Source organism: Syngnathus floridae, chromosome 10, assembly GCF_059516105.1.
Source record: "Syngnathus floridae isolate MCC-2025c chromosome 10, RoL_Sflo_1.0, whole genome shotgun sequence".
In the NCBI taxonomy this organism is placed as follows: domain Eukaryota; kingdom Metazoa; phylum Chordata; class Actinopteri; order Syngnathiformes; family Syngnathidae; genus Syngnathus; species Syngnathus floridae.
Window position 1 is genome coordinate 13,050,448 of NC_142422.1, and position 17,715 is coordinate 13,068,162.

At 47.6% G+C, this 17,715-nt stretch overlaps 4 protein-coding genes across 8 annotated transcripts; 2 read left to right on the forward strand and 2 right to left on the reverse strand.

Moving 5' to 3' along the window:
• The first annotated feature begins 149 nt into the window (after positions 1 to 149).
• tlr21 (toll-like receptor 21) lies at positions 150 to 6,240 on the forward strand. The gene is made up of 2 exons (XM_088387255.1): positions 150 to 247; positions 1,158 to 6,240. The coding sequence occupies exon 2, from the start codon at positions 1,219 to 1,221 to the stop codon at positions 4,162 to 4,164; it is 2,946 nt and encodes a 981-aa protein (XP_088243381.1). The 5' UTR covers positions 150 to 247; positions 1,158 to 1,218; the 3' UTR covers positions 4,165 to 6,240.
• Positions 4,182 to 7,763, reverse strand: prr19 (proline rich 19). 4 transcript variants are annotated; one of them, XM_088387260.1, is made up of 5 exons: positions 7,624 to 7,763; positions 6,796 to 6,878; positions 5,593 to 6,531; positions 5,304 to 5,449; positions 4,182 to 5,226 (listed from the first exon to the last, which is right to left on the reverse strand). In XM_088387260.1, exons 2-5 carry the CDS (start codon positions 6,812 to 6,814, stop codon positions 4,738 to 4,740), a joined length of 1,593 nt encoding a protein of 530 aa, XP_088243386.1. In that variant the 5' UTR covers positions 6,815 to 6,878; positions 7,624 to 7,763; the 3' UTR covers positions 4,182 to 4,737. The 4 variants fall into 4 exon arrangements, with proteins under 4 accessions (XP_088243386.1, XP_088243387.1, XP_088243385.1 ...); XM_088387261.1 differs by lacking the exon at positions 7,624 to 7,763 and adding an exon at positions 7,004 to 7,226 and having other exon boundaries at positions 5,593 to 6,526; XM_088387259.1 differs by lacking the exon at positions 7,624 to 7,763 and adding an exon at positions 7,004 to 7,225.
• Positions 7,260 to 9,650, forward strand: pafah1b3 (platelet-activating factor acetylhydrolase, isoform Ib, gamma subunit). Of its 2 annotated transcripts, none has more exons than XM_088387267.1 (6): positions 7,260 to 7,595; positions 7,731 to 7,862; positions 8,377 to 8,466; positions 8,536 to 8,652; positions 8,723 to 8,845; positions 8,933 to 9,650. In XM_088387267.1, exons 2-6 carry the CDS (start codon positions 7,782 to 7,784, stop codon positions 9,191 to 9,193), a joined length of 672 nt encoding a protein of 223 aa, XP_088243393.1. In that variant the 5' UTR covers positions 7,260 to 7,595; positions 7,731 to 7,781; the 3' UTR covers positions 9,194 to 9,650. The 2 variants fall into 2 exon arrangements, with proteins under 2 accessions (XP_088243393.1, XP_088243392.1); XM_088387266.1 differs by having other exon boundaries at positions 7,268 to 7,579.
• A 165-nt stretch (positions 9,651 to 9,815) lies between these two features.
• ceacam1 (CEA cell adhesion molecule 1) lies at positions 9,816 to 16,573 on the reverse strand. Its single transcript, XM_088387254.1, has 13 exons — positions 16,405 to 16,573; positions 16,042 to 16,335; positions 14,694 to 14,975; positions 14,285 to 14,548; positions 13,040 to 13,315; positions 12,722 to 12,973; positions 12,296 to 12,571; positions 11,964 to 12,215; positions 11,536 to 11,811; positions 11,217 to 11,468; positions 10,698 to 10,982; positions 10,273 to 10,521; positions 9,816 to 10,182 (listed from the first exon to the last, which is right to left on the reverse strand). The coding sequence occupies exons 1-13, from the start codon at positions 16,448 to 16,450 to the stop codon at positions 10,094 to 10,096; spliced, it is 3,093 nt and encodes a 1,030-aa protein (XP_088243380.1). The 5' UTR covers positions 16,451 to 16,573; the 3' UTR covers positions 9,816 to 10,093.
• Positions 16,574 to 17,715: the final 1,142 nt, after the last annotated feature.

Sequence of the window (17,715 nt, forward strand, 5' to 3'; positions counted from 1 at the left end):
GAAGGTTTTAGCAAATGATTCTAGTCTACATGCCAACATAATCATACGATCAAAGTAAGTTGTCAACCCTAACACCTTCCATCACCCAATTGTGTCTGCGTGTAATTTTCAAATGTTTGTTTGGATTTGTTCAACCATTAGTTGACGTCAGCAAAGTACCGGGGAATTGCAAAGGGCAACAGTGTCATTCGTCTTCCTCTTTCAGACAAAGAAAGAAGGTGACAAGACACATTTCCTTTGATATCGGGTAAGACTACATAATACTGCAATTGTTTCATTCTTTTCCAAATAGTACTCAGATTTGCCTTTTCGTGCGGTGTTTGGTGCAGAGTGTGCAAAAGGTTGTCTTCTCACGAGGAAGTTGAAGTATTCTTTTGTTGCAATTATTTCTTCCTTTTGAGCGCAAAGATCTCGAGTGTAAGATAATGTTGTTTCTTTTGTAGAATCCCAATTTTTTGTTCATCTGAAGTGTCACGTTCATGCCGGGACATTTTTTGATAGTGAATAATGACTTCACTCACTATGTACACGCTGTGCTTTCACTCTAGCAAATTTCATACAGTGCATATGATTGATATGTGTTCAACAAGCCTGTTATTTAGATATTTGTGAGGAAAAGCGGGGGAAATTGAGTTTTCAATTGACATTATTAAAACAATTGCACATATTTTTATGATGAGCCAATATTTATTTTGTTAGGCGTATCCTTCCAATAAAAATGTCATGACCTTTAGAAATGTGTTTATATGTGTGTTGTGAAGTCATTTTCAATTAATAGAATTGTTTAATCATTCATAATTACATTCATTATAAATCATACAATAGCTTTTGAGTCATTGAATTTTACATCACAGATTTATTTTTTATTATTTTTTTAATAAGCCAGCATTTCTTCTCAAATGCCGCTTGTTCTGCAGCTGACAATGAGCCAGTATTCATTCTTAAATGCTGCATGTTTAAAAGAAAAGAAAGACAAAGAAAGGGAAACAAGAACAGTGTGCATAGCTGGGGTCTTGTTGCTAAAAAGAGAAATGGCCGTTATTTATGAGGAAGTGTACTGTCAGCGTCAGACCCCGGCAGGTGGGAATGTTCCCATTGGTAACAAAAAGCAGCGTGCGTTTGATACCACTCATGTCTTGTCCTTTTTCTACCCTCAGATATACTCGGACGTAGGTCCAAAATTAGCCTTTGAGGGACATTGCCAGGAGAACGCTGAGCATGGCGGCTCTTGTCTATCGGCTGTCGTGTCTCGCGCTAGTCTTGGCAGTGGCGGCAGCGTATACCTTCAAGAATTGCATTGAGACGAGGGACGGAGCCAGGAACCTGGGCTTCAAATGCATCCAACGTAAGGAGACCAATATCTCCGCCATCATGGATGACCTGCGGGGACACGTTGTCACTCTCAGCATCTGGGGCAACTCCATCCCGCACATTCCCGACAAAGCCTTCACCCGCTTCAAGGACCTTCAGCTGCTCCGGTTGGACAGCAACAATGTGAGCACTATTGACGCCTTGGCCTTCAGCGACCTGCACCAACTGAGGTCTCTCAACTTGTCCTTCAATAACATCTCTCAGTTGAGCCCCTCGCTCTTTGCGAGCTTGCACAATCTCACTTTCCTCTTGCTGAGGGGCAATCGACTCAAGCGGCTCCCGGTAGGAATTTTCTTTGCCGTGCACAAGCTTGGCACTTTAATACTGCAGCAGAATCTCCTGACAAACTTCTCAGAGATTGTCGAGTCAGTGTCCCGCTTGGGGAATCTGTCGATTCTGAAGCTCTGCCACAATAAGTTCACGTCTCTGGAGCACAACCGCATAGCTTTCCCCAAGTCCCTCACCAAGTTGTACCTGGATCAAAACAAATTGTCCACGTTGGGATGCCAGCGCTCCTTCCTCTCGGGGGTGGAGATCTTGGATTTGTCCTACAATTCTAGACTGAAAGCTGAGGATTTTGCCGGTGTGGACCTGGAACGAACCAACTACCTCAAATTGGACACCACCGCGGTTGATGTAATCAAGCTTTTAAACATCAGTAATATCCAGGCGGGCCACGTGGACTTCACTGGCACAGGTGTGAAGAACAGCTCTCTGCTGCTTGAGCTGTGCGAGGTGCTGAGACGAAAGATGAAATATCTCAATGACCTACGCTTGGGCAACAACAGCATAAGGGATCTTGCAAATGGCACGCTATCCCGTTGCCCCACAATCAGAATGTCTCTGGATCTATCGCGAAATAAAATAACCTCCAGGAGCCTCCGGGAAAGTAACTCAACCTGCCTCCGTTTTCTTGGCGAGAATCGATCTTTAAAAACGATCATCATGGAGAATAACAAGCTAACCAGACTTTACTCGTGCAGGAATGTGAGGCCTTTCCACAAGTTGGAGGAGCTGAAATTACGCTACAACCGAATTCTGGTTGTGTTCCCCTACGCCTTCCATCACACGCCAAACGTTGTCACCCTGAATTTAAACATCAACAACATCGCCTTTCTGGCTCAAAAAGCGTTCAAAGGGCTGGTCAGGCTCAGGACACTGCGTCTGGACAACAACCTCCTCACCGACCTCTTCTTCGACAACTTTGAGGACTTGACTTCACTGCAGACGCTCAACCTGCGCAACAATCGTATCGCTGTCATTTTCAACAAGACTTTCTACCGGCTTAACAATCTGGCAACGCTGGACCTGGGAGGGAACAGGATCAGCCAGATTCACCCCGCAGGACTTGAAGGACTCCGAAACCTGTCCAACTTATACTTGGACGGAAACCACCTGAGCCAGATCGACATGTGCCTCCATCCCGTGTTTGAGGGCATGCTTAAGGTCCTGGATTTGGAGAACAACTTTATTCACTTTTCCAGGCTCACCGTCATATCGCCGTTTGTGAATCTCAGCAGACTCGAGGATTTGAAGTTGGGCAACCAGCGTCCCTATGGCCTCAAGCTGTTGCCACGCAAGTTTTTCCGCGGCCTGGGTAACCTCACTTCTCTTTACCTCACCAACAATCAAATCTCGTACATTGCCGTTGATGCCTTTGATGAGCTCAAGCGCCTGCGTTTCCTCACGCTAAACAAGTGCTGCGATGTGAACATTCCGCTACTGCCGGGCATGTTCAAGAACCTTCGCAACTTGAGCAAGTTGACTTTAGAGAATGCGGGCATCCAGAACTTCTCCCGGGAGGTGTTTGGCAATCTCAGCCAGGTGGAGTGGTTGCAGCTCAACCACAACGGGATGCAAAGCCTCGACGTGGGCATGCTGAGGGACCTGCATCGTCTGCGCTACCTGGACATACGCAACCTTCCGCTCAGCTGCACCTGCCTCAACTCCCAGCTGCAGAACTGGACAGTGCACAACCAAACGGTCCAAGTGGTCTACGTCTACAACCTACCGTGCCAGGGCGGCCAGAAGAACTTCTACAACTTTGAGACAAACGTCTGCTACATTGACCTGGGCGAGTTTCTCTTCTTCAGCACGGCGGTCACTGTGGCTCTGTTGACAGTCATCCCGCTGCTTTATGTTAAACTCTACTGGAAAATGAAGTACGGCTACTACGTCTTTCGATCCTGGTTTGGCGAGCAGTGGCGCAAATTCAAGGAGGAGGAGGAGAATTGCACGTACGACGCATTTGTGTCATACAATTCCAACGACGAAGTGTGGGTCATGGAGCAGCTGCTGCCCAAGCTGGAAGGCACCGGCTCCGCTCTGAAACTTTGCCTGCATCACCGCGACTTTGAGCCCGGCCGGGACATTGTGGACAACATCGTGGCGGCTGTGTACAGCAGCCGCAAGACCATCTGCGTGGTGAGTCGCAATTTCATCCAGAGCGAGTGGTGCTCCCTGGAGATCCAGCTGGCCAGCTACCGGCTCTTCGACGAACACCGCGACGTGCTCCTGCTTGTCTTCCTGGAGCCTGTCTCAGAACGCCAAATGTCCTCTTACCACCGCATGCGGAAGGTCATGCTCAAAAAGACGTATCTGCAGTGGCCTTCCTCGGACTGCGTCAACCCCGAGCAGGCCCAGGAGCTCTTCTGGAATCAGTTGCGTCGTGCAGTAAAGGCTGGGAGCAAACTGGAAATGGAGGACGGTGATGAAACTTGGGCGGCTCCGGACGATTTGGGAGATTCTGACACTCTGACTCTCATAGCGGATGGAAAGTATTGCACTTATTAAAATAACTGTGCGACTAATTAGCTTGTTAGTCATCCAAGTCATTTAATATGCAAAAGTTGAAGTGGAATTGCAAATGAGAAAAAAGAAAAGAAAATGTAATTCTCAATCTAATTGACTATTTTGGTGAACAAATGTCAGTTGTGTTATTAAAACACAGAGGAAGCATTGGAAATTGTGAAATAAAATGCATCATGTCTCCTGCTTTGAGATACTCGACTAATGAGCTTTTGAGAAAGGACGCATCGCTTGGACTGTTTTTTGCAATTTGGATTAACATTCCACATTTTCGAGGTTCATTGTGATCATTTTGGATTTCCCACTTTCACTCTTCCTTGTCTGACTGTTTATGAGAGAACAAAAAAAAGCATACGAGACGTGAACAGAAAGTGAGTTCAAAGAGAATTGATGGTACAAAAATTCTTCTGTCGTATGTGCCAGATGAAAAGGTTTGAATCTGCTTAATTATTTTTCAAAAAACGCACAACCCATCAGAATAAAGTGTTTGGACTTGTGGGGGCAAGACAGAGCATATTATTGCTAAGAATACGTTGCCTTTTTGGGTTAATACAATAGTTAGTACAATTTCCTGTGGTAAAAGGACAAGGGCTTTGGACTTGACAAGGATGCAAATAAAGATGGAGGACTGTAAGATGGCTGGTAACGGTGGTCATGGAAGGAGGTTAAAGGTTGTGAGAACGAAATGGGGCTGGGGAAGTACTGTTGACTTTCAAAGAAGGTTTCCCGCTCGAGGGGAAAGCTCTCAGGTGAATATCGGGCTGCAAGCTCCTGGTGGGCGCCAAGTTGCGTGCAGCTCGCCTGCGATCGACTCAACCTCCTCCGCGCAAAATAGTCCTCAAATGGACCCACAGTGTAGTCCGTTTTGGCAAAGTCGTGTGTCGCCGGTTCCGCTCGACAGGGGGGAGGCGGGCCAAACAAGTGATGAATCTCTGTCGAGGAGGAGCCAAAATCCATGCTGAACTCCTCCGGCGAGACACGAGGCCTGAAGATGTCCTCCAAGAAGCCTGCCGAGGTGTTCATGGGGCTGCTTTGCCAAGCGTCGGTCTTCTCAGAAGACAAAGTAAGGTGCAGGCGTCTAAAGGCTTTGCTACAAGAAAATAAAATACATCAGACATTCATACCTGGTTGAAGTGCTGCTGTGGCAAGCTCCTGAGATCCCCGGAAACGTGCTGCCTTCCCTTCATTGTGTTTTCCAAAGCGGAAGCATCCTTGCTGCCGAAGTAGAAGGAATCCGCAGCGTGGACTTGAAATGGTGCTGGGAACGTGTCTGATAACAAAACAAAAATCCATAGCTGTTTATCAAATTAAAGGCCATAAATTAAAGGGGGTTAAAGTATGACAGATACGAGTGCGGCATATTTTAGTTGGAGGTACTCATGGATGATTCTGGGCTCTCTGGCGCTTGTGTACCTGGCATCAAGCGTCCATCCCAGTCTTTCCGTGTGGGATATTGGACTTCTGTCCTGGGATGATGGTGGAGGTCGGTGGTTGAGTGTATGCGAAGGAGGTTCTGCTGCAGGCACTGGCCGTGCGCCGCTCGCAGAGCCCGCACCAGCACCTCCTTGCTCTCTGCCACCAGATCCCTCTTCCCCATTAAGGGGAAGCGCAAGGCTTCGCACAGGTGCCGTGCCACCACAGCGACGGACTTACAGCCAGTGTCCTCTCTTTGGGCATGCGTGTCCGCCTTGGTTTCCACGACGACGGGCCGACAGCGAATCGGGCTAGGTGGTGGGCGCGGGTCAGGGGCGTTCTTTCTCTGCGGTGTGCGTTCAGCAGAGGATGGTAGCCCCTGGCGCAAATCGTTTTTTGCTGGATGTTGTTGTTCTCTTTGGTCCGGCGTCACATCTGACGCCAGGCTGTTGTTGTCACGTCCTTCCTCACTGGCTCCGGCTTCCTCATCGGGACCACTTGCAGCAGTCATGACGTGCGAGGATGTCGCCTTTGCCTTTGTCTCCTTGACCCTGGCCTCCCTCTTCCCCAGTAACAGCTGCTCGATGTCGATAGACTTGACCTTGCGGCTGAAGAGCCCACGGCGGCCGGTGAGGCGGGCCTCTGTGATGACACTGGCTTCTTGCGTGGGAGCCAGCGCTTCACAGAGCACCGGCGGCGGGGTCGATGCGCCGTCCCTCCTGCAGCCGTGCCGGCAACAGCTGTGCCGGCAGCAGCCGTATGGATGCCCGACATCCAGGTTGTCATGAGCGTGGCAGCTGCGCGCTTTGAGCTTGCAGGTGTCCTTGCTGCCTCTCACCTGACTGCGCTCCTTACGTGACTTCAGGCGTTTCACTTTGTGCTTGCTCACGTCCGCTGGGCATTTAGAGGCCCCCACGGATTGTCTCTCTGCCATCTTGACTTGAGAGAAAAAACAAAATTAAACAAGTTTGAAAATAAAATATTTCTGGAAAAAAAAAATGCCATACTGCCGGTATACTCATATCACCCTATTTTAAGATACAAGTGCTGTTTGGTGGCAGTCAACTCACTTGCTGCAGAACAAGCAGCAGTTTGACAGTCTACAATTATTTCAATTCTATCCAAAACTGAACACTGAACGCGTGCAAGTTAAGCTAACGTGGCCGCGTTGAAGATATTCGATTAAAAGTTCACTTTACTCACAAACTGGCGAGGGCGCCATCTAACGGACGTCTGCAGAGCCAAAACAGGAGACTGACTGATCAGGATCAAAGAGCCCACCACACCTGCAAAATCAATCCATTTTTTAATTTTATTTTATAAAACGTGCAGTGATGATGAACGGTACAATCGATCGCGCCCGTTAGCCGTATGCAGGTGATTGCAGCTGCAATTTAAACGGAAGACGCACCTGAATGGTGTTCCTGTACTCCGCCCAAATTAACTACAAACAATTTAAGCCGCGTGAGGCGGAATTAACAGCGAACCCGACGAATGAACCTTACAATAAAATTAATTCAAAAACAACTGCTGACATCACAGCTAATTGTAAAGTTTTAACCGTCCCTCCAAATGCGACGCGTATATGCGCCAGGCATGCGCAATTGTGTTGCTCTCAAACGTCGCTCGACCGGACCATTGACACATTCCTAAAAGGAGTTCCACAACGTAGCAGATTTTTTTTCCCTCCTATGTCTTCATTTAAACTTTATGAAGCCCAGTATTTACATATCAAATATTTTTCTCTAATGGTGAATCGTGATTGTAAAACACCGCTAAGGGAAAGAAATGGTTTGAAACAATGCACCGTTATCCCCACAGGATTGCAGTGGTACGGGCCATCAGCGTGAACCTCACTTCCTGAAACGGATTTGGGGAGATGATGACACGATTTTGCACTATTTAATTATACATTTCAACGTTCACGTAAATTCTCACTGGTTTGATCCATCATATATCCTGGCGCACAATTATTTCAACGACAAAGGTAAACGAGCCACATTGTAAGTTGAATTAAAAAAAAAACCTCACAAGCTAGCCACCGGTGCTAATTTCTTTGGCGTCTGAAACGACCGCCCGGTTAGCCGTGTTGTCTAGACTGTTTTCTTTTTCTCTTTCGGGTTGGGCCGTTGAAACAGAAAGAGCCAAAGTCATACGTGGCGGCTTTTAAACGCTGATCGGGGCCGACTATGAGCGCCGACGAGAAGAACCCGGCCGCCACACCCACCGCCTGTTTGGACACCCAGGGAGACGGACGATGGATGTCGATGGTGTGTTCATAACGTAATTTAAATGAGCGTAACCCCCCCCCACCCCCCACCCTCACACACACACACACACACACACACACACACACACACACACACACACACACACACACACACACACACACACACACACGCACACAAAACACAGTCACGAAATTGCAGGCAGACGGCCAATTCACATGCAATTTACATACAATTTCAAAACCTCTCTCCCATCTACTAATAATTGACGCAGGGCTAGTAGTTGAATGACTACACCACAAAAATAGGTCCACTCAAAATTTCTGCCCCGGAACTTCGCTGGCGCTGTTATACATCCACACATTGCCAGTCTTCATCCAGTCTAGCCACATTTTAGTTCATTAAACTACTTATGACTGTTAAAGTCGAGCAGCACCCTCTATTGGCAGAAAGGGCTGATCCAGCCGAAGCCCCACTGTGGTGGCATCACAAAAATAACATAAAAACCCTTCAATATGGCACTTCCTGTATTGATAGTTCTTCTGCCAATGTGCAGCACAACCGCTTCCTGTCCGACAGCAAAGACAAAGAACCCGACGTCCTCTTCGTTGGTGACTTTCTGGTGCAGCACATGCATCAATTTGGTGTAAGAAACCATCCTTTGTGTCCACCCTTCCAAATTTATGTTCATGTGCAAGCCAGATATGTTTTGTAGGTGTGGCGACAACTCTTCTCGCCACTCCACGCCCTCAATTTCGGAGTTGGCAGTGATGCCACGCAGCACGTGCTCTGGAGACTGACCAACGGTGAACTGGACCACATCAGCCCAAAGGTATTGTGCACATCATTAGTTTTCGGTGCATGGACACGGTGACGTCATCCCATCGCTTCTGTCGCACCAGATCGTTGTTTTGTGGGTGGGAACTCAAAATCACGGACACACCGCAGAACAGATCTGCGGCGGCATCATGGAAATCGTCCAAGTGGTCAAGAACAAGCTGCCGCACGCTCACACGCTCGTGCTGGTAAGTCGTCACGCCTCCGTTAAGTATCAGTACTGATAGCGGCCTCTGCTTTTTTTTTTCCAACCTGAAAATCCCTCTTCCATGCAGGGACTCCTGCCCAGAGGTAAGTCCCCAAACCCGCTGCGTGAGCGCAACGCCGAGGTCAACCGGTTGGTGCGGGCAGCCGTCGCCGGCCTCGCTCACGCCTCCTTCCTGAACGTGGACCCGGGTTTCGTGCACTCCAACGGCAGCATCTCCCACCAGGACATGTACGACTACCTTCACCTCAGTCCGCAGGCCTACCAGGCTGTGTGTGAGCCGCTGCAAACCCACCTCAAGTCCATGCTAGACAGGTCTGCCGAGAACTGAGTACACATATACACATGCGCACGTATAGACGACTCGCACTGGTCCCTCATACCCGCTAGCTTAGCAAGAATGACAAATAATATCGATGACAACGCATCGGTGGGCGACGTGGTTGTCAATCACTGTTACAGGTAATGGGACCAAAACACTTGAAATGAAAATAGTGAAATAATAATTATGAAATAAATGTGAAATGCTGGAGAAGGAGACTAATGTCCAGATGAAGCTCCCACTCCTGTTTTTGTCCCGTGATGACGCTCCTCCTCAGACTTTATCCATGTCCTTAAGCACTTTTTGCTGTTGTACTGTAGTTGAAAACAACAAACGTCACAAATGTGTTTGTTGTACAAGTCTTGTGTTGGGAGGCGCCGCTCCAATTTGGCCTTCAGGAAAATTCCATTGCTTCAATTTGCGAGCAGTATAAGCTGAGAAGACAAATTAAAGAAAGACAACAGCATTCTTTTGGTGGGTGTGATTTTTATTTATATTTACTGCCCGGTCTTCTGCTATGTCCTCCACTTCAGAGAAGTGCTGGTACATACTGACTTGAGTCCCATGCCTTTCACCAGATTTGGATTTATATATCCCCAAATTAAACGAACAAAACAACACGGCCCAAGGATCAACCAGTCTTCCAAGTTTTATTGATTTCGCAAAAAATACTACAAGTCAACGCCTGATAAAGTCTAAACACACATCATATGGTTTGATCTCACACGACTTTGGCCAAAAGTGCAAGAGTTAATTGTTAGCAATGGTGCCACTTTGAAAGTAGGAAAAGCACGTTCCAGTGCAGTGACAGCAATAATCACAAACTGCTGCCGTCAAAAACGAAAATGAAGAACAGATGATGTCTCCGAGCTGACCAACGACGGGATGCCGCAAATGATTTGGAGCTACTCAGTGGAAGAGAGCCTGGACAGACACGATCAAAACACTTATGATCACCAGATATTTGTGCGATATGGACTGCAGGGCAGAAGCAGAACCTGGGGAAAAAAATGACATTTCAGAGAAATGAAGGGAATTTCTCATTTTCTGCCCATGATGGAATGTCATTGAAGGAGAGTCGTACTCACCAAAAGGGCTGATCGACTTGCTGCGCGACATGCTGATGTTGGTGACGGGGTTGGTCGCCTTGCACGTGTAGTTGGACTCTAGCAACGGAATTTGGATGACGCTGCTCGAGGCAACGGCCGATGAGGGGATGTCATTTAGGAACCACTCGTACTCGCTTTCTGGCCGCGAATCTGCCACGCACGTGATGGTAACGGTGAAGAGTTCTTTGGACAACTCCGGACCCAAAATAGTCACGCTGAGGGGGCCGTCTGCAAGTGGAACGAGAGGTCAAGCAAACCAGAGATTTCTTTTTTTGTAAGGTGCCAATCACAATATGGTTTACATTTATCCATTTAATAACGTTTGTCCTGATTCTGGTCGGGGTTTGAGCTGAGGCCTATTCCGGCTGTCGGTAAGCAAAAACTTCAATTTGTTCAGTACTCACAGTTGACCAGGAGCTCGTACGCAGGGCTTTTGTGAGACCCAACCAGATTGCTGGCGATACACTCATACGTGCCGTCCTCGTAGCGTGTCAGGGGCGTGAAGTGAAGCTTGTTTTCTTCCATGTGGTATTGGGAGTGATTGGTAGCGGACCAGTTTGCCGCCAGCTCTGTGCCATTTTTCCTCCACTGGATGGACGTGTACGGCCCGTCCACTACACACGTCATCGTGAAGTTGTCGCCATCGATGGGAATCGTGTCGTTTTGCACCTTCACTGACTTGATGTCCTCTGAAAATGACAACATGCTCTGAGTTGAAATTCTCCTTTTGTCAAAGATCAACTAGAGTTACAAATATTTAGCTCCCTGAACTGCCTGTTGGCTCCATCCTTCTAGCCCTTAGTTCGTTTTGTGTTTTGCTGCCATGGTCTGACCTCGTGCATAAAAAATAATTTAACTGTAAATTATAACTGATGTCAGTAACCAGAACATAGAGACATTTGGGCACTGTCGTGGATTCTTACCAATAACGTGGAGCATCAGGGTTCTGGTGACGTTCTTTCCTGATACGGGATTGTGGGCCATGCAGGTGTATTGTCCGGTCATGTTTAGCGTCAGAGGAGGTGTCACAAACATGGAGCTGTTGGCGACCAAGGTGATGTTGTGCCACCAGCTGAAGTGACTATCGGGCAGCGACACTGCCGAGCAGCTGAAGTTTACCGACTGTCCCTCCACGGCCACGGGTGGACCGTAAACCATCGGCGTCTCTGGTCCAACTGCAGCAATAAAGCATGAAGTTGATTTGGCACCGATGTCACCGTTTGATGTCTACGTCATACTCACAGTTGACAAGAAGCAAGTGAGGAGGGCTTAGCATGTGTTGAACCGGATTGAAAGCCCGACAATGGTACTGTCCGGAATCATTACGGTGCAGCTCGTTAAATGTGACGGTCCGATTATCGGAGGACATGGTGATCCTGGTGTCGGTGATCAGTGGCTCTCCGTTCTTTTGCCACAACACATGGTCAGCGGGCCCGGACACGTTGCACATCAACATGTAAGCGTATCCTTCCACGGAAGGATGCACGGACACATTTATGTGGACGTATTTGATGTGCTCTGAAAAAAATAACACACGGGTTATCTGCTGGTTGTTTTCAGGGCTATGTATGGTATAAAATGAATATTTGTCACGGTAGCTAGTTTTAATGTGTTGCAACTCTGATCGTTGCTGTGCTGGTTCTTGGTGGAAAATGTTCACATGGTCTCACCGAGAACGGTCAGCACTGTATGGGCTGAGCTGTTGTCTCCAGTGACGGTGTTGCGGGCCGTGCAGGTATACGTCCCGCTCATGTTGGTGCTGAGAGCAGTTGTCTCGTACATAGAGGTGTTGGCCACATTCGTGCCATTGAAGGACCACGTGTACTGACTGAGCGGGTACGACGAGGCGCTGCAACTGAGTGTGACGTTGCTTCCTTCCAGCGTCACGTTGGGCGACGTGACGTTAGGCATTCCGGGTCCATCTAAAACATCAAATTTGTATTCTCGTTTGTCACAGCACAGATACACTGGTGGTCGTGTCATCTCATGTAAAAATTCTCACATATGACGTTGAGGGTATAATTTTCACTGGTGAAGCTGCTGAGAGGGTTAGAAGCATTGCACGTGTAATTGCCGTTGTGGGATAGCAACACAGGCTCAAAGGTGAGGGTGCCGTTGTTCCAGGAGAGGCTCGTGTTGCCATCCGTGTACAGCGGGGCTCCGTCTTGCGTCCAGGTGATGGACTCCACGCTTCCTACGGTCTCGCAGGTGAGGCTGAACGTGTGGTTCAGGATCGGGTTTGCACCCGCCGCCATTACCAAGGCCATGCGCACCGGAGCTGTGGAAAGGTTGAATGAAGCCAGGGAAGACATGAACCATCAACATTTCCCCATACATTGGACAGGGGGTGACAAAATGTAAGCATAGAATATTGCAGTTTCTGTCAGAGGCCATTTGAGGAAATTAAATAATGAGTCACTCCACTTACCCAAAACAGTGAGTGTGTGATACGCGGTGCTGTTTTTCCCGGTGACATTGTTGAAGGCTGTGCAGGTGTATGTCCCGCTCATGTTGAGCGCCAGCGGGCCGGTCAGGTATTCGGAGGTGTCAGCCACCTTGGTTTCGTTGAAGTGCCAGCTGTACACGCTTGGAGGATGCGAGGTGCTGGAACAATTGAGGAGAACCTGGTTTCCAGTCAGGGCCATGGAGAGTCCTGTAATCACTGGCGTCTGTGGGCCGTCTTCAAAAACAATCAATACAAGATTACTTTTTACTTGAATCAGTGGACCACATGTTTTGGACTTACAGAAGACTTCCAGGGTATAGGGACTGCTGGTCATGTTGCTCACTGCATTGAAAGCATGACACGAGTACTGGCCAGCATCGGCGAGCTGGGCCGGGTTTAGAGTCAGCGTCCGGTTCTCCACATCAAAGATGGTGGTATTGTCAGCGGACACCAGGTTGCCATTCTTTATCCAATGGATGACTTCTGCCTCTCCGCTCACGTGACAGTTGAGGGTGAAGGGCACCTCGGCCACCGCCACTCCGCCCGTGTGGTTCACCGCAACGGCCGTTATTGGCGCTGTGGGACCGATTCTTGTTTAGGGTTAAACATCATTGCAAGGAGATTTGATGTTAGTTTTGGTCTCAAATGGTGTGAGATTAACTTCGTAGCCCAAAAACATTCCAGCACTTGAGCCCGCATGAAACCGCCTCGTCGTTGTTTGTGAAAGTGCCACTTCAAGTGTGTTGTGACGTGTGGGCACTACTGTCAATCTGAAAGGACAATCAATAATATAACATCCATTTTCTACTGCTTGACCGCCTACTCCCTGGATTGAATGCCTGTCAATCGTAAGGACAGCAACCTTCCATTTCTCCATCCACTTATTTTCAGCAGTTTATCCGGCCACCGGTGACAGGTAGTAACTGAAACCTCCTCTAGATTGCCAGTCATTCACAGAACATGACTATCAGCCATCGAGACATCCATTTTCTACTTATTTTGTTCAAGGTCATGAGTCTATCCTAGCTGAGCATAGGTGGAAGGCAAACTCCTCCTTGGATTGGTTGCCATCATGGGAAAAATATAGACCAAAAACGGGACAGCCATTTTGTGCCGCTTATCGCATGCAAGGTCGCTCGTAAACTCTAATGCATAATGTCTACTTTCAAACGCTTGTTCTATTCAGTCACAAAAAAACTGCAACAACTGGAATCTATCCCAGTTAACTGGGTGAAAGGCACACCTGGATTGTTCATCAGTCAATCACAGGGCACAAACAGACAGATGAGCAGCTACTATTTTTCTGCTGTTTATCACGTTCAGGCTCATCCGAAACTAGAGCATCCAGAAACTGGAAACCCCATCCATTTGGGGAAACTGGGCCCTGTACCAATTGAATGTTGTCCCAAGCCAGACAAAACCCAGAAGGGTCACCATTCAGTCCTTAGATCTAGACTACCATCTAGATTCATCTATTTGCTCATGAACGGGGGAGTTCACGGGCCACAAACAGACACTCTCCTGCAACAGAAGAGCCAACCTTACCCATGATCCTGATCATTGAGCTCACACTGCTGAACCTGGACGTGACAGAGTTGTGCAGCAGACACTGGTAGTCCCCCGAGTGGTTCTCTGCAACCATTGGTAGCTCAAGAAGTGCCCCGCTGTGGTTGAGGTTCATCCCATCCAACATCCACTGGATCATCGCAGGGGGTTTGGACTCGGCCGAGCAGGTCAGGGTAATGTCTGAGCCCGTGATGTGGGTGAGCACCGGGGGCGAGACTGACACGGCGGCGTTTGTGGGTCCATCTGGAGGAACAAAAGGAATGGTGGGAAATAGTACTGGACAGATGCTACTGAGTGTGAGATATATTCCAGAAACATGAGCAATAGTGCTAAAGTTTTAACGAGACCATATTTAACATCAAAAACACTTTTGTGGCCTGCAACTTACAGCTGATGTTGAATTGTGCAGACGAGGTGATTCCCTGGCTAATGCCGTTGGTCACGTTACACCTGAACGGGCCCTCGTCGTAGCGTGTCACTTTGCTGAGGGTGAGCACGGAGCCGTCATGGCTGAAGTGCACATATTCTCTGGGCGTCACCTCGGCCGTGTTGTTGAGCCACGTGAAGGACAGGGAAGTGCCCGTGAGCACAGCGCAGGTGAGCACCACCGTGTCATTGAACTCCACCAGGTCGGTGCCATTTGTGGACATTGTCACACCCGAAATAGGCTCTGTGGATAAAGAAGGGCTCACAAAAGTTATTTCAAATGATTTGTAATGTGTTCAAACTTGAAGTGGCAAAAGTAAGGAGTCAAAATATGGATTCGATTCCTTAAGTATAAGAAAAAAATGCAGACTTAACAATATAAGACGGTTGTGGATAACTTTGCAACAACATAAAGTCAAGTTAATTTATATAGCCCTTAATCGTAGAAAAGTCTCAAAGGGAGGGAGTAAAACTTATAACTTCTGCTCACAAAATAGTTTCCCTCTGTAGCAGGCTCTTACAGACAGCAAAGCGCTTCTGCATTGTTACATGTCTATGGGAAAAAAAAAAACGGCACTATGCTGACTTTCAACTGTAACGTGGAAAGACTTGTCAAGTCATGCATCAGGTTTGCGGATGTCATATCCAAGTCAAGGTCCATAAATTTTAGCCAAGTAAGCCAAAAGTCCTAAATTCAACGGCTTGAGTTTGACTACTGTCAAGTGAATAGAGTCCCCCATATCTCCTGGATTGCTCCCCAATCCATCACAGGGCAAGACAGAGACACATCCATCCATCCATCCATCCATCCATCCATCCATCCATCCATCCATCCATCCATCCATCCATCCATCCATCCATCCATCCATCCATCCATCCATCCATCCATCCATCCACAACTCATTCAGGTTTGGGTGCAGCTCAATCCTATCCCACCTTTCTGTGACAAAAGGCAGAATACATCCTGGCTTGCTCGCCAATAAACTGGAGAGCACATTTAGACCGTCAGTCCTTCCTTCCTTCCTTCCTTCCTTCCTTCCTTCCTTCCTTCCTTCCTTCCTTCCTTCCTTCCTTCCTTCCATCCATCCATCCATCCATCCATCACCCATGCAATCTTCTACTTCATCCTGTTCTTGGTCAAGGGAAAGTGGGATCCTACAGTACCTCAGCTGACAACAGTCCATTGCAACCAGTTGAATTGGTCAACAGTCAATCAGGGCACATGCAGACAGACAACCGTGTAATTAATTCATCCATGTTCTACTGCGTATCCTGGGCTATCCAGCTACTCTCCACAAACCATGCCTTACCTTGAACCGACAGCACTAACTGTGAAGCGGAGGAACCCACGTCTTGGAGTGTGTACGTCCCGGATTCCCTCAGCCCGAGCGACATCACCGTCAACGCTGAGGTGTTGGCGTTGAACACCACCCTGCCCGTCCAGTTGGAGGCGGTGACCGCTCCGCCAGGGAATATGATGACCACCAGGTTATTGTTGAAGAGCCACGCGCCCGTGCTAACTTGGTTCTGGCTGAAAAGGGTGACATTCTTCCCCACTGCTATTGGGTTCTCCGAGGCGGATATACCTTGACCTTGCGCACGATCTACAGACAGGGAAAATGGTTTTTAGCGCTGCTTCATTATCATTTGATTCAGAGATATTTTAGTCTTACCTGCTGAGCAGGAAAACAGCGATATGATGATGAGACACACTAACATGATGCGTTCCCCAAGGCCTTCTTAGCAAAACTAATTTATGACCAATCCTGCTCGCTGCCTTGATAACAAATATTTGCTGTGCACAACTTTGTGTTGATGCAAATGCTCAACGCTGCCGCCACAAAGCCACCACGCCCTGTTTTGCCCTGATCCTCCCGGAGCTGCGCCGCAGGCGTGTCCATTTACTGTAAACCTCTCTTGTCCGGCAACTTTCCATCCACTTTTCGTGGGAGTGGGGGGAACACAATGACGCTTTCCTTTAACTTAAAGACCTTTGAGCTCGAGCAACATTCCTTCACACTTTGAATAACCACTGGAAGATTTGTTGTGTAATGAGCAATTTCACATCAGCCCGATCCACACATTTGTATTCGGGCAAACACAAAAATGATTTGCCCAAATTCTAGATTTTGGTGTTTAACTCACAAAAAATTACTTTGACGAGTTTGTGATTTAAAATAGTGTTTTTGTTATGATTTAGTATGAGCAACTTGGCCATTGGATCCAGTAAAATAAATCACGACGACACAAATGAAGTCTGTAAGCGAGTCAGTTAACTACTCAGATAATCAAAAAAAAAATACTTAAGGTCAAGAAAATGTATTATATTGTCTGTTTGTGTTGCTGCACTATTTGTATTCACATATCTGGCTACTGATGCCATTACTCAGACCATCTGTTTTCTAATTTAACATGTGTTAGCTTTAAGCTAGCTGAAGGGAAAAGGTGTGTGCTTGTTTTACATACTGTACACAAGGTGTAATTTTTCCAATCGGCAATAAGCAGCTTGAAACTTCTTTTTGGATGAATCGTTCTCCCAAATTTTCTGTTGCTCCTAAGATAAGGACGTTTGAGCTTGAGCAACATCGCCTCCATGTTTTACAAACACAGAAATATTTGTTGCATCATGAACAGTTTGAGGTCAGACAATTTCAGTTGGGCAAACACACAAAAAAAATACCTTTTGCTAACAGTGTGTTAGTGTTTAACTAGCAAAGATGCAATTTCGTCGAGGCGGTTTTCTTTCAAATTTGTTTGCGATAAGTTCAGTGGTGGCGTTTCTGGGGAACCCTTTCCTTAGCGCTTTGGAATTTTGGGCCCTCCAAATACATGCATGAAGAACCGAAATTGGTCATGCGTGCTTGTTTGTCCATACGTACCCTTGCATTGGCCCAAGCCCAAACTGGAGTAAGCCGGTCGTCGCTCGACTCGTGCGCCACTGGACCATAAATTTACATCGAACAAATCCGCTTTGGTTACTGCGT